The sequence below is a fragment of the Lepisosteus platostomus genome, chromosome 21, assembly GCF_059453375.1.
Source record: "Lepisosteus platostomus isolate fLepPlt1 chromosome 21, fLepPlt1.hap1, whole genome shotgun sequence".
Lineage (NCBI taxonomy): Eukaryota > Metazoa > Chordata > Actinopteri > Semionotiformes > Lepisosteidae > Lepisosteus > Lepisosteus platostomus.
Window position 1 is genome coordinate 5,252,278 of NC_142631.1, and position 14,261 is coordinate 5,266,538.

The 14,261-nt window shown below is 42.0% G+C and overlaps 1 protein-coding gene across 5 annotated transcripts in view; it reads left to right on the forward strand.

Annotated features, from left to right (window-relative positions):
* The first annotated feature begins 212 nt into the window (after nt 1–212).
* Nucleotides 213–14,261, forward strand: part of sec16a (SEC16 homolog A, endoplasmic reticulum export factor) — a 33,290-nt gene continuing 19,241 nt past the window's right edge. For all 5 annotated transcript variants that reach the window (XR_015928787.1, XM_088614561.1, XM_088614563.1 and 2 more), the window contains exons 1-7: nt 213–371; nt 6,326–10,149; nt 10,940–11,088; nt 11,933–12,027; nt 12,121–12,262; nt 13,039–13,228; nt 13,676–13,865. Coding sequence is in view for 4 of the 5 variants with exons in the window: in XM_088614561.1 (XP_088470687.1) it covers nt 6,385–10,149; nt 10,940–11,088; nt 11,933–12,027; nt 12,121–12,262; nt 13,039–13,228; nt 13,676–13,865 (4,531 nt within the window). In the remaining variant the exon portion in view is untranslated. The remainder of the gene's footprint in view (nt 372–6,325; nt 10,150–10,939; nt 11,089–11,932; nt 12,028–12,120; nt 12,263–13,038; nt 13,229–13,675; nt 13,866–14,261) is intronic.

Below are 14,261 nucleotides of genomic sequence, written 5' to 3' on the forward strand. Positions count from 1 at the left end.
TCCATTTCCGGTAGAGCTCGGATCGTGCCTCGTTCTTTTCTATTAAAAATAATTATATTTCTTTTTAAATCATTTATACGCATATGATTTTATTGTCAACAACCAAAATAAATACAATTATACAAAATTACAACATTAACTGCAAATTGTACATGGTTCAAGGCCTTCGACTGTGACGCCACGGTGTTTGGGATTGTGACGTTAGAGGTACACGTCGCCTAGCAGGATGTAGCTCTGGTTGAAGATGGCGGCTGTGTGTTTGCCTCACGGTTCTGCAGTCTTGTAGGAATTCCTATTTAATTCCGCTTTACTGGCCGAATTGTGTTGTTTCTTTGTCGTCTCCAGGAGGTCGGCGATCTCGTTCTTGAGAGGTAAGATGGATCTAGATGTACAAGCGATGTGGTGCAGCACTGAGTTCAGATTTGTATAATGGGACTGGGTCGGGATTACCCTAGTTTTAAAAGGCACAAGATCTGTTATCCCCCCCCGGCAGAAGTGGGGGCTTTAAGGAACTGACAGCGCGTCCTGTTAAAGATCTGGTTTGGCATCAGACCATCGATTATCGGCGAGTTGCACATCTTCACTCTCCCCAGTCTGATGTACAAACGGGCTTCGTGAAAGTTCGGCACTTGCCTGTTGCAGACATTCAGTTAATCATATGTGATGAGTCGCCGATATCCTCTGCTTGTTGACTTTAAACACGACAGCAGCATGTTAACGATTTGCTACGAGTCGCCGCTTTTAACGGCAGGTTTCGCAGTGGTGTTAATTATAAAATTGCTTGAAAAATTAAAATGTTCCCTATTCGATATTGAAACGTTCCTTCCAAATGTGTCAAATAAATAAAGCTGGAGAAGATAGTATAGAAGATAGTATAGAAGATCGCAAGGTCGGGTTTGATCTTAAAAACGTTTGAGTATTAATTTGAGAGCTTCTCACTATTTGCATATTTTTGTGCGGGTGTCGTCTGATAACATCTTAAATTTTGCGTTTGTTGTAGCTCTAGTGAGGAACAGAGTCCTTATGCTTTGGACTTTAGTTTCTACGACTTAGAAACCCGATAGGCACCCTGACTGCAAGTGCGACTTCAGTAATTAAGTTGTATTACAATATTGTAACACACGAATAATAAGGATTTAGAGTTTGGGAACCAAAAAAAAACCGTATAGGTGTTTGTTGTCGTGTTCGATAGTAACCGACGTGCGCCAATAGATGAGAGTGAGAAAGTTTGCCGATTTAGTCCTAAAGCAGCTCTTAAATGCTGTTTGTGAGGACTACATTAGCCACAGAAACGTCGCACACCTGAGGCTGACGTGGAATTCCATCCCGTTATTAGGAAATGCAAGCTGCTTCACAGTGTACGTACAACCCAGTGGAGAAATCTATATGTTTGCAGTGAATCCGAAGACAAATGTCTATAGGACTACGAAGGAGGTCTAGTTACTGGTGGTTGAATTTTTTGCTGTCGAAGCCAAAATGATTCTATATAATATTAATTTTCCTGTGAAGGTTTCATATACTTCTTTCATATACTATCCATTTACTATGATTTTATTAATGATATGAAGTATAGATGGGAAGAGAGTTAGTGTCATAAAACCATTCTTTTAGTTTTATGTGGCTACAAGATATTTGTATGTCCATATGGAGCAAAATTCGAGTATTTTATATTAGACTGCTATTTGGCAGAAAAGTACTGTGCTGACTGATAACTGCAAATATTGGAGAAATGTTATGATTTAAAATGTAGCTAATGAGACATCTTAATGTATTTAGAATGATACAAAAATAATAGCATTATTTGGAATCCCCACTTATGTGATTATATTATACATGCACTCTTAGAGCATGTTTTGGCATTTTGTAGGATGTTAAATCCCTTAGATAGATACTTTATTGACCCCATGAGGGAAATTGCAGTGCAACAGCAGCTTAACACAGTCAGTGAGAAGTGCACTAAGAAGAGTTACTCACAGTCCAGAACACACGGAGAACAAACCAGAACAGAACAGTACACAAAAAAGTTGTATTGCACAATATAAATATAAATGTATTGTATTAGACCCAGAGAATTAATATAGTCCTCGTCCTGATGTAATTCTTCTAAAGGTGAACAGCTCAGTGGCATCGTGCCTTTGTTATTGAACAAAATGCAGCATGTTGTGTTGTGCATTGCAACATGCCGGTAAATGAGTCACAAGTGGTGGGAGTATGGATGAACCTACCATCCATGTATCTGAGGCTGATATCCTGGCTTCCTTCAAGAAATGGCTGGATGAGATTTCTGATCAATGAGTTACTAACCAAAAGGGTTAGGTGTACAGAATGTACACTTTATCTTGTAAGTCACAAACCACTTTCTCTATAATATTTGGAGTATATTTAAAGGGGAGCTGCAGTCCCAGTTTCTCAGGCTTGTTATTAAATCTTGATAAAATAAATTCATTGACGGTATAGACAAATTGAACAAATTTCGAAATAAGCAGACAATCGTGAACTTTGTAAAAGTACTGTAATGTCGCTGTGCTGTTGCGCACCCCTGGTCTTGCTATAGACGAGAGCATAATTTCCCACGAATTGTGACGTAAAGCAGCCCTTCCTGCTCCCTAGTCACTGTAATAACTAATGTAATGTGTAAATTAAGCACAGGTTGTGCAGCCGGCATTTCACCACAGAAACTTTCCAACATAATCTGCAATCAATTTATCAGCAAAACCATCTTGAAGACGAGAGCAATATTTCTCTTGGATTAAAAGAGATGTATTCACAAGCCTGCTTGCTCACAGTGTAATAGGGCCCCAACACGTCACCAGACGTTTTGTTGCCTCGTTCCGAATCGCAGAATATGATGCTGCGTCTACCTTTAAATTTTATTTTGTGATGTAAATTGGAGGATCTACAAGTTACTGTACATTTTACTTTTATTGTGGTTTGAAGGGCACTGATTTAGTAACCTCAAAATATAAAAAAAACATTGCATTTCCCCTTTTAAATATGTTTTTAAACTGTGCAGTTTAATGTTGAGGTGTTCCTGTTAATCACACAGAATATCCCAGCCTCCTAAATATGCAGTACTTGAAGATCACATACTGTAATTCATGCAGTCACTTTGTTTGCACAGGATCATGGTCTATTGTTGGTAACCCAGTCTCTATAAAAACTGTCTTAATTAATATTCAGTACATTCCTCAAGAAATTATTAATGATGCCATCATTGCATTTTTGTTGGATTCAAAGATCCAGCACTCATTTTGCCATGTGATTATGTATCCATTTAAATAAGAATAGAAAGTTCGCTTGCCATTCTTAATGTTTTGCAGCCTCTCTTATTAGTGAAGGGGCAGTCATCTTATAGTTGACAGTTGTAAAACTTGCAACTTGGGAATAAATAACTCAAGGCTTTGTCAACACTGGTGTGACAGATCTTTTGGTGGAATCACTGAATCCCTAACTAAAAAGCTGTAAATCTTAAATAATAATATGGCTGTAGTTTAAAAAATATTGAAGAACTATTGTGGCAAGTGTACAAAATAGATAAGACTTTATTGATCCTGAAGGGAAATTGATGTGTTACAGCAGTCTGGCCCAAGACAAGCAAAAAAACAGACATCGGAATAGAATAAAAATTATAATATGTACAGTAATACAGAGTAAATATAAAATAAATACATAGGTGTGTACAAAATATGATCTTAGTCACTGTAAAAACAATAAAATATGTGCAAAATGTGCATAGGTATAAACAGATTGAGTGTCCAAAAAAAGTACAATGGAGCAACATGCTGTCCATAGACGAGCAAATGAAGGGCTAACAGTCCTAGCCTAGGGCAGCGTTATACACCCTGACAGCCGCCGGGAGGAAAGACCTGCGGAAACGTTCCCTTGAGTCTGTTGCTAAAAGTGCTCCGCTGCCCAATAACAGTCCCATCAAAATGTAATGAAAAAAGTTGTGATTTAGGGTTCTTCATAGCTTCCATTGTAAAGATTTGTGAATTTAATACAGACCTTTTTCTTAATTTCCCATGAATATCAGATTCATAAAGTGCATAAAAGCGTAAAGGTATAGGAAAAGTAATTTAATTTTTCAGCAATTTGTCTGGTCTGTACAGATATAGTTATCGGAATCATGAGTGCAGCTGTTTCGTGTCACCCAAAAGATACTACACAAATTGATGACACAAACTGACTGTGGACAGATGAAAATATCCGAATTAGGCAGAAAACTATACACAGTAGGGTGTAGGATATGCTTTGTGCCATTACTTTATGATTTCTCTGACTTTTTAAGGCTTAAGTACATTTTCTACATTAAGAGACATGACAAGGTCACTGAAATAGAAAGCAATGATATATTGTGGTCATTAATTTGCCAGCTCTAGAGGATATCTGTGTGTAATACTATTGGATTAAATGTAATATTGATGTTGTGAAAACAGATTTGTAATAGTTTTAGCCTGTACTAATTGTTACCTTTGGTTGGCATAAAAATGAACTTAAAGCAATTGCCTTGCTGCAATATGGGTATAAAAATCTTCTGGTATAATATCACCAATCTCATTATGTCATTGTATTATGATATATAATCTCTAATCCATATCACTCTCTGTAAGAATAAACAAAGTATCACCCTACAGTGCCTTGCGAAAGTATTCGGCCCCCTTGAACTTTTCAACCTTTTGCCACATTTCAGGCTTCAAACATAAAGATATAAATTTTTTATTTTATGTGAAGAATCACCAACAAGTGGGACACAATTGTGAAGTGGAACGAAATCTATTGGATTTTTGAAACTTTTTTAACTAATAAAAAAATGAAAAGTGGGGCGTGCAAAATTATTCGGCCCCCTTGCGTTAATGCTTTGTAGAGCCACCTTTTGCTGCGATTACAGCTGCAAGTCGCTTGGGGTATGTCTCTATCAGTTTTGCACATTGAGAGACTGAAATTCTTGCCCATTCTTCCTTGCAAAACAGCTCGAGCTCAGTGAGGTTGGATGGAGAGCGTTTGTGAACAGCAGTTTTCAGCTCTTTCCACAGATTCTCGATTGGATTCAGGTCTGGACTTTGACTTGGCCATTCAAACACCTGGATACGTTTATTTGTGAACCATTCCTTTGTAGATTTTGCTGTATGTTTGGGATCATTGTCTTGTTGGAAGATAAATCTCCGTCCCAGTTTCAGGTCTTTTGCAGACTCCAACAGGTTTTCATCCAGAATGGTCCTGTATTTGGCTGCATCCATCTTCCCCTCAATTTTAACCATCTTCCCTGTCCCTGCTGAAGAAAAGCAGGCCCAAACCATGATGCTGCCACCACCATGTTTGACAGTGGGGATGGTGTGTTGAGGGTGATGAGCTGTGTTGCTTTTACGCCAAACATATCGTTTTGCATTGTGGCCAAAAAGTTCGATTTTGGTTTCATCTGACCAGAGCACCTTCTTCCACATGTTTGGGGTGTCTCCCAGGTGGCTTGTGGCAAACTTTAGACGAGACTTTTTATGGATATCTTTGAGAAATGGCTTTCTTCTTGCCACTCTTCCATAAAGGCCAGATTTGTGCAGTGTAAGACTGATTGTTGTCCTATGGACAGACTCTCCCACCTCAGCTGTAGTTCTCTGCAGTTCATCCAGAGTGATCATGGGCCTCTTGGCTGCATCTCTGTTCAGTCTTCTCCTTGTCTGAGCTGAAAGTTTAGAGGGACGGCCAGGTCTTGGTAGATTTGCAGTGGTCTGATACTCCTTCCATTTCAAGATGATCGCTTGCACAGTGCTCCTTGGGATGTTTGAAGCTTGGGAAATCTTTTTGTATCAACATTGTGACAACATTGGATCATTCAGAGATCCTCGCTGAACTTCTGGAGTGAGTTTGCTGCACTGAAAGTAAAGGGGCCGAATAATTTTGCACGCCCCACTTTTCATTTTTTTATTAGTTAAAAAAGTTTCAAAAATCCAATAGATTTCGTTCCACTTCACAATTGTGTCCCACTTGTTGGTGATCCTTCACATAAAATAAAAAATTTATATCTTTATGTTTGAAGCCTGAAATGTGGCAAAAGGTTGAAAAGTTCAAGGGGGCCGAATACTTTCGCAAGGCACTGTATATACACATGGGCTCTTGTCCTGTGTAAAATCCATAAAATATTTAACATTACTTTACTGTAGCTTGTGGTCTGCGATCGAAGAGCCACAGTTTTAACGCAGCATCTTCTTTTAAACCATACTGAAGTGTGCTTCTTGAACCTTTTTAAAACCAATAAACTCTCCTTGTAGCATTTAGTCTAAATTACATACTTTTATTATCCTCGCATTTGTGTTGTGTGTTCTTTTCACAGTGGAGTGTGAGCGTCTTAACTCTGGAATAACGCTGCCTTTAACTGGAATAAAGTAGGCGATGCAGCCTCCTCCTCGAACTGCACCTCCAGGGGCTGTTGGCCCTCCCCCAACTGGAGGGGTCCCCAATGCATTTCGAAGGACAAAGACTTACAAACCAGGGAATGCACCCGTGTCTGGGGCAGCTGCACCTATCCCTCCTGTGACCAACCCCTTTGCTTATGGCAGGCAGACCCCACAGACCATGCCTCTGGAAAACCACCCTGCACCCTTGAAAAGCAGCCCTCTTCCTATGCAAAATCAGCCTCCTTCAGGATTCTATCAGATGGCTCCAGTCCAGAATCAGCCCTTACCTTCACAGACAATGGAGAGTGCACAAGGATCTCAATCTGTACCAACACTGCCATCCTTATCAGGCCCACCTGGGGTCAATGTGTTTACCCCCAACAGTAACGTGGCTCCGTCACCACTGCCAGGCCATTTCACCAACGTCCACAGCATTGCAGGCTCGACTCCTCCTGGAAAAGACCATGGGCCATTTAACTCCAGAGAACATTCACCTTATCATGCTCAAGGTGCCCCAGACAACAGCTTTGAAGGCCCTTCCTTTGCTGCAGCCCCCTTGCAGAATAGACCCCCATATGGTCAGGATTTGAATAAAGGGCCTGCCTCTTACAAGCCTACAGTTCCAAGTGCCATGCCCTTTCCACCTCAGAACATGCAACCATTGGCGACACAGTGGATGTCTGATCATGGTAGCCGCCCTCCTTCAGTTCATAATTATTTCCAGCCAAGCAGTGATCATTCATCTCCGTCAGTTAGTGCTCCCCCACCAGACTCATCCACGGCTAACATACCTCAACAGATACCACCTCAAAGTCATGTCTACTCGGATCAATTAGGCCAGAGTAGCCAGCACAATGCCACTCTGTTTCCAAGCTCAGCAACCAGCACAACACAGCAGTTGCTTGAAAAAGCAGAGAGCAACAAACCACCTGCTCCAGAGCACTATAACCCTCAGCTTCCAACTCAGAGTTATTTCAGTCAGAATTTTGGATCACCTGATCCCTGGTTTAACCCACCTCCCGGAGAGCATTTCTATCATCAGATGGGCGGAATTGTAACTAATAATCTCCCCAACCCAGCTAATACCGAACAGGCACCTATTCCTGGGCAATCAGGAGAGCTACCAGCTGGTAATCCTGTTTCTTATGAATCAGATCCTGGCACCTTATCAATGTTTTTCAAAGGGAATGATGTTGAAAATGAAGAAATGCTTGTTAGCAAGGGTAAGACTGCCAATGGCATTTCTAATGCAGATTCATTTGTGCCGAGCCAGGGTGCATTCTTTAACCCCAGTTTTCCAAATACGCAGCTGCAGTCTTCACAGTTGCAGACGGGTACCGATATTACCCAAAGTGCCTTGGATGTGGCTGCTCATTCTAAGGCCCATGCATGTGGTGATGCTTCAGGCTCATACTTGAATGACAGTAGTTTCGCAAGGGATTCCCAGAAAAACATCGGGACACACTTTGACAATGTGGAAAACTTGGAATGTGTACCAAATCAGGAAGTGTTACCTAATGAACCACCTAATATCCCAGAAATGCCTCAAAATGTCAGTGATGTCACAGGTCTTGGACAAGGCAGTGTTGCTTCTCAGTTGGGGGATAATTTTGAAGGGGGGCCTAACCTAGAGACTCCAGACTCTATTCCTCATCCTGTTCGATCTGAAAGTGTCTCATCAAGTTATAGTAACATAAGTCACAGCAGTGCATCTAGTTCCAGAAGGCCACAGGGAGTGGTAGGAACTTTTATACAGCAGGAGATTGCTAAACCCACTGAAGAAACTTCAGCTGGTTATTTTGAGCAGATTGATACGTCTCCTGCAGGAGATGTAATTGACCAGAATAAAATGTATCACACACAGCTTTCCCAGCCTCCAACACCCAGCCCCCCCAAACCAACTGGGATATTTCAAGCCAGTGCAAACAGTTCCTTTGAACCTGTCAGATCACATGGAGTGGGTGTCAAACCCATTGAGATTGACCAAGCCAGGATGGTCATGGAGAAAAGCAATGGAGCACAAAACAACGCACCACAGGGAGTGGTCATTTCAGATGCATCTCCTGGTAATCTCGAACAGCCACCGGACAACCTGGAAAACATATTTATTCCCTCACCCCGCACCCCATCAGTGGTACAGTCGCATGTAGGCAGTCCTACTAATGTCATGCAGCCTATCGGCAAGCCCATGGCAGAGACTGCTCTTCCTGAACGGAGACCATCTTCTAGAGCTCATGGTACACGAGTGAAATGTGAGAGTCCTGCTACTACCCTGTGGGCCCAAAATGAGATGCCAGAGTTGGGGGCTAACATCTTGTTGGCTCCAGCTGCCCCTCCAGTACACGGATTATTCAAGCAGCCTAGTACAGAAGTTATTCAACCACCTGAAGATGGCCCTTTGGAACATTCATTTCAGCAACTGCAGCTGTCTTCACACCAAGCATCCCCTTCACAGAAGCCAGAGACATCCTCCGAGAACCTTGAGAACCCTCCAAAGGCAAACGAGGGTGACCCATTAAATTCCCAGGCAAGTTTAGGCTATGCCAGCCTGCTAGTTGCTTCCCCCGCTGCTGAATCATTCCAGAATCAACCTATCTTGATTGCCCCACCAGCTCAAAGCTGCAGTGTGATTCCTCCAAATAATTCTCCACTCTCCTCATCTCATTCTGCTAATCAAATAAACCAGAATGACGCTTTACAAAATCTAGGAACAAATGACATGGCTTTACCTTTAAGTCAGAACCCTCTGACGTCTGGTACAAATCCTGTGCAATTAACCCCCCCACTGAACATGTCCTTGGCTAATCATCCCCCAAATTCACATGCATCTTCAATGAATTCCCCTGGAATTATAAGTAGTCAACCTGGAAACTTGTCAGTTCAACCACTGCATCACTCTCCACTCAATCTGGCACCAGAAAACAGGCAGAATATGAAACAAACAGCAGAAAGCTCAGCTTCAGAGTCAACAAGTAAACCTCCAAATTCCACTATCTCCAGGACTGATTCACATGTAGGTCAAAAGCATTCGGCACCAGCTACCAGTTCCCAAGCGCAACCTCAGAGCATGCATCAGAATGCTACCAATTATGAACTCCTTGATTTTACCATGCACCATCCGCCAATGACCCAAAATCAAACTTCTAATCAAAGCAGTTATCTTCCTCCGGTAGGCTCCCAGCAGCCTGTGCCATTAAAGCAAGGCACACCAGTGAGTAATGTAACAGGGTTTTATCTGCAGGTAACTAAAGATGCACAGCAGACAGGAAAGGCTCAGCACGAACAGCAGCAGCTGTCAACAGCAGCTGTCCCTCCAATGCCAACTAACACTGACACTTCACAGAAGCCTGAGGCTCAGCCTGGGCTTCTGAGAAAAGAAGCTGCACTGCCAGCTCAGCCCAGTCAGTCCCCTGCACCAAATAATGAGTATCCACAGCTTCAGCTCATCGGACAAGGCCAGCAAGCATCAGGGGCTCTGAATCCGCCTATGGGATATGCTCCTGGCCTGGGAGGACCACAGCCGCCATCCATGTACCCTCCTCAGCCATTGCCACCAAACACATCCCAGCAGCCTCCTCCTGATCTCCAGCGACCCCCATCATCACACACGCCCCAGCCAGGATATGGGCCTCCCTCTCAACCACCACAGCCGCCCTATGGGCCTTATTATGGTGGTGCCTATCCTGAGTATCCGGATGGAAGGCCTTACCCACCTTATCCTCCCCCAGCTGATCCCAGGGCTCACCAGCCTTATTACCAGGTACAGTTTCTATCTTCCATAAATAACCAAGTTAGATCAGGATTGTGTATTATTATTATTATTATTATTATTATTATTATTATTAATGAGGCAACAGTGCTTCTACATTTACACTAATACTATTACTAATACTAATACTTGTATGCATGTGTAAATGTGGAAGGACTGTTCCTCATAACCCTTGGGTCCTGGGTTAAATCCTAGATTGGAGTGCTTTCTGTATGACATGTTCTTGTTATAGCCAGATTTGCTTCTGTTTCTTTGGGTGCCATGATTTCTGCCCAACTTACAAGACATGCTAGCTGGGTTAACTGGACATTCTGTATTGCCCTAGGGTACTTGTATGCCCTGCTATGGCCTGGTCTCCTGTGCTTGGCGTCATGTTGCCATTATCCTTACAAATGAATAAACAGCCTTCTGACATTAGATTGGCATTTTATATACTACTATTAAGGGACTCTTGTATTATTTACTTTTTCTTTTTTACATTTTTTGTGTTGTATTGCCATTAGTGTAGAAAATGGTGTCAACAGGACAATAATCCTTGGATGGCAATTAAATTGGAGTCTGTGTAAGATGTTTCTAGGATAATTACTTATTGAATGGGCATGATGCAGCTACTATAGGCTCTTGTTTAGAGAGATTTGATGGATTGTGGTGAGTTGACTTTATTTCAGTTGTACAGGCTGAGCTCATGATTGGGACTTGGAAAAAACAGCTATTTGTGTCATAGCATCACTGACTTACACTGATCTTTGAAATGAAGGAAGTTGTGAATGTTTCTGCCTAGGAGGACCCTTACAGAAGGTACGATCCACGGTATGGGAGATATGATAACTACAACCCGGCGTACAGGGAAGGAGAACGATACCAGTACCCTGAGCAGCCAGAGCGGCCCAGTTCTAGAGCTAGCCAGTACTCAGACAGGCCGTCCTCCAGGTTAGTGTGGTTTATTCTCAGTGAGAAGCGTTTAAAAAAAAATTAGTATGTACCACCATTTTGTTAAAGTACTGAATTATACACATGATTATTATTACGATCTTCTGGTAATGAATGTAAAATGTTTTCGTACTTCAGGCATTCAGATGGTTATGCTCATAGGATAGTAAACCCATCTGTAGAGAGGGGATCCTTTTGTTTCTTCTTTGGGCCTAGTTGTGCATGGATGACCTATTTCAAAGAAAGAATAAATGGGCCTGTCACTTTGTATTATGCTGCTCCAAATCCTACTATGCAGCGCAGTACAGTTTGAAATGTGTGCTGTAGCAGAATTTTATGAGATGTCATGGTCACTTCAGTTTATTTGTGTTCGCTGAACTATCGTACTTTGTTACTTTGTTTTTTGCCTACTGCACTGGACAGGAGATTGGTTAGGCTTTTGACTGTAGAAGTCTTGCTCTGAGGGACAGTGAGTTGTGCATATCCAAAAACACACAGCTCATTATGACAGCTTGTTATCTTGAAAAAAGACTTAACATTTTTGTAAAGGTATTTTAACAGATTATGTACACAGGAAATGTGAGCTTGCACATTTCCAACTAAGTTTTTATATCTATAGATACATTTAGGTGGAAACATGTAGGCTCGCTTTTGATGTAAAAATTCGAACCTTGATCCTGAAATTTGCAATCTGCGAGTGCAAGAAAGTGTTAAGAAAGCAGAGGGAATGACAAACCGTGTATTTACACAACATATGAATATATTCCTGTTAATCTCACACTGTGTACAGAGCAATACAATACAAAGATTACCAGTTTGGAAATGATTTTTTTTCCCCCATTAGGCAAGGCTATGCTGAAGACTCCTATCTGAAGGCTAGTCGAAGTGCCTATGATGAATATTATGCAGACTTCTATAAAAAACAATATGACTATGGAGGTAAGACTCAAAGAAGCTGCCTTACGTTATTTTGGTGCTGTTGCTATGAAATTGCTAAAAAGTAACTAACTTCTCATTTAAATGTTTTATTAGATCGAAGTCGATGGGACCGTTATGATCCTGCCTCCTACGATTCCCGATACAGAGACTACTATGATCAGTCCTACTGGTACAACTATGATTCAGAGGCTTACAGGAGGAGAGATCCCTACTATAGTCAAGCTTATCTACAGAGGTAAAATGGATAAACATTGGCAAGTTGTGGGTCATTCTCATCTTAACACACCAACGAACTGATAATACCGAATGAACTGATAATAGTAAAAAATAAAGTACCTCGTTTAAATAAGAACGATTAAATAACAGTGAGCTGTCAGGTTCACATGCTTCTTTTATTTTGATGGGTTCTGTGCTGTTGTATTGTTTCAGTGCTATTACTTTTGCCTAAAGTTTGGGATTTGTTTAAATGTAATTAATGAGAGTTTGGGAAAGCCTTGTCCATATTGTATAGGAGGGCACTTGCTTTGTGACAGTAAAAATGCACTTGTTAAAAAGACCTCCTGGAGCCACAGACGCAACCCTGTATGTCCTGTAAAGGGCAGCAGAGGTAAGCCATGACTGAATGTTTAATAGCTTGTTCTGTTATCATAAACAACAGGGTAGGTGAAGTAGTTCAAGTAGGGAGCTGCATCAGCATGTGTGGGCTGCAAAGGAACAAGTAGAGGTTTATTCCATGCTGAAAAGAAGAAAAGAAACAACGTTTCAGCTGTGGAAACTGCTGACACCTGAAGAACACCGCACCTTTTTTTACTGTGGCCCTTTTTCATCAAATTGAAAGAACTAAACTCCCAGAATGTGAAACATTTATAAAGTTAGAAGTAAATTTATCGCTGCATAACAGAAATTGGTTTGCATAACCTCAGTCTTGATGCCAGTCGATTTGTGCCGATGCGCTAGCCCTGCTCAGATGCGCGAACCCTGACTCGGGGTCATTCCGTCCGTTTCGCTCAGGCCCGAGGGATACGATGACCGCTGGCGCTACGACCCCCGCTACGACGCCAGCTTCGACGACGAGTATGTGCGCCCCAGGGATGCCTACGGGGACGAGTACGACCGGCGCAGCGTGCACAGCGAGCAGTCGGCCCACAGCGTGCGCAGTTCCCGCAGCCAGCGCAGCAGCTTCAGCTCGCGGTCGCAGCAGGTACGCGCCGCGTCCCCGCCCGGCTTCTCCCGTCCTCCGGGATAGGCCGCATGGATTCACCACGCGTAACCCCAGCAAAAAGCAATCCCTACTTTCCTTTTATTAAAGCCTTTTCTCTTAATTTCTCTTCCCTTGCTTACGTCCTCAGGTTAGATATCTGATGGCTTATTCTGTAAGCAAAAACGTAGTGTACAGTAGGTGAAGGTTCTTTCACACAAAAAAACCCTGGAAAATAGAAGCTTTGCTTTTTTTTTTGCATCTTTTTTGTTTGGTTACATTAAAAGGGCTCTAATCTCAGAATCAGAAACGGTTTTAAAGTCTGAATTTTTTTTCTATAAATTCTTGTGTGCTTAGAGGGATTTTTGACGTCTAATAATGAAAGAAAACAATGTTTGAGAACCACTCCTTTGCCGCTTCAATATGTAGTCTGTGGGTTTTCTTTTTCAGAGTCAAGTTTACAGAAGCCAGCAGGACCTTGTTGGGGGTAGTTATGATCAGGCGGGCCAGCCAACCTCCCTGCAAGCTGACTACTCGTACCGCCAGTATCCCGACGCTGTGGATGGAAGCCAGGGATATCCGGATTATCAGTACTCAGCGGGATACCAGGTGGAAAGCGGATGGCCTGCTGTTGAACAAGGTATGACTAGGAATTCCCTTTATTCACTATATGAGGAAAAATTGGGAGCGACTTGGATTTCTACAAACTAACTTAACCCATATAGAAACACTCACTTTGGAACTGAGTACATAACTTAAGAAAGGTGGCAAATGACTGTGGGCATTCAGTCTGTCTTGCCATTTGTTTAACTAAATAATCCTAAAATTTAGTATATTTACTTCAAGTAAGGAGTTTGGGCTTAGACACCACCTGCATGGATCACTTTGCAGTTGGCAGTGCTAAATTTCTTTTGTCTAGCATCAGACTTGTATATAACAGGACTTCAAGCATCATGAATGATTGTATGGTGCTGAATATACCAGAAAAAGTGTAATTCAGGACCTAAGGACCAAAACGGCTCTTTTTATTCCTTGC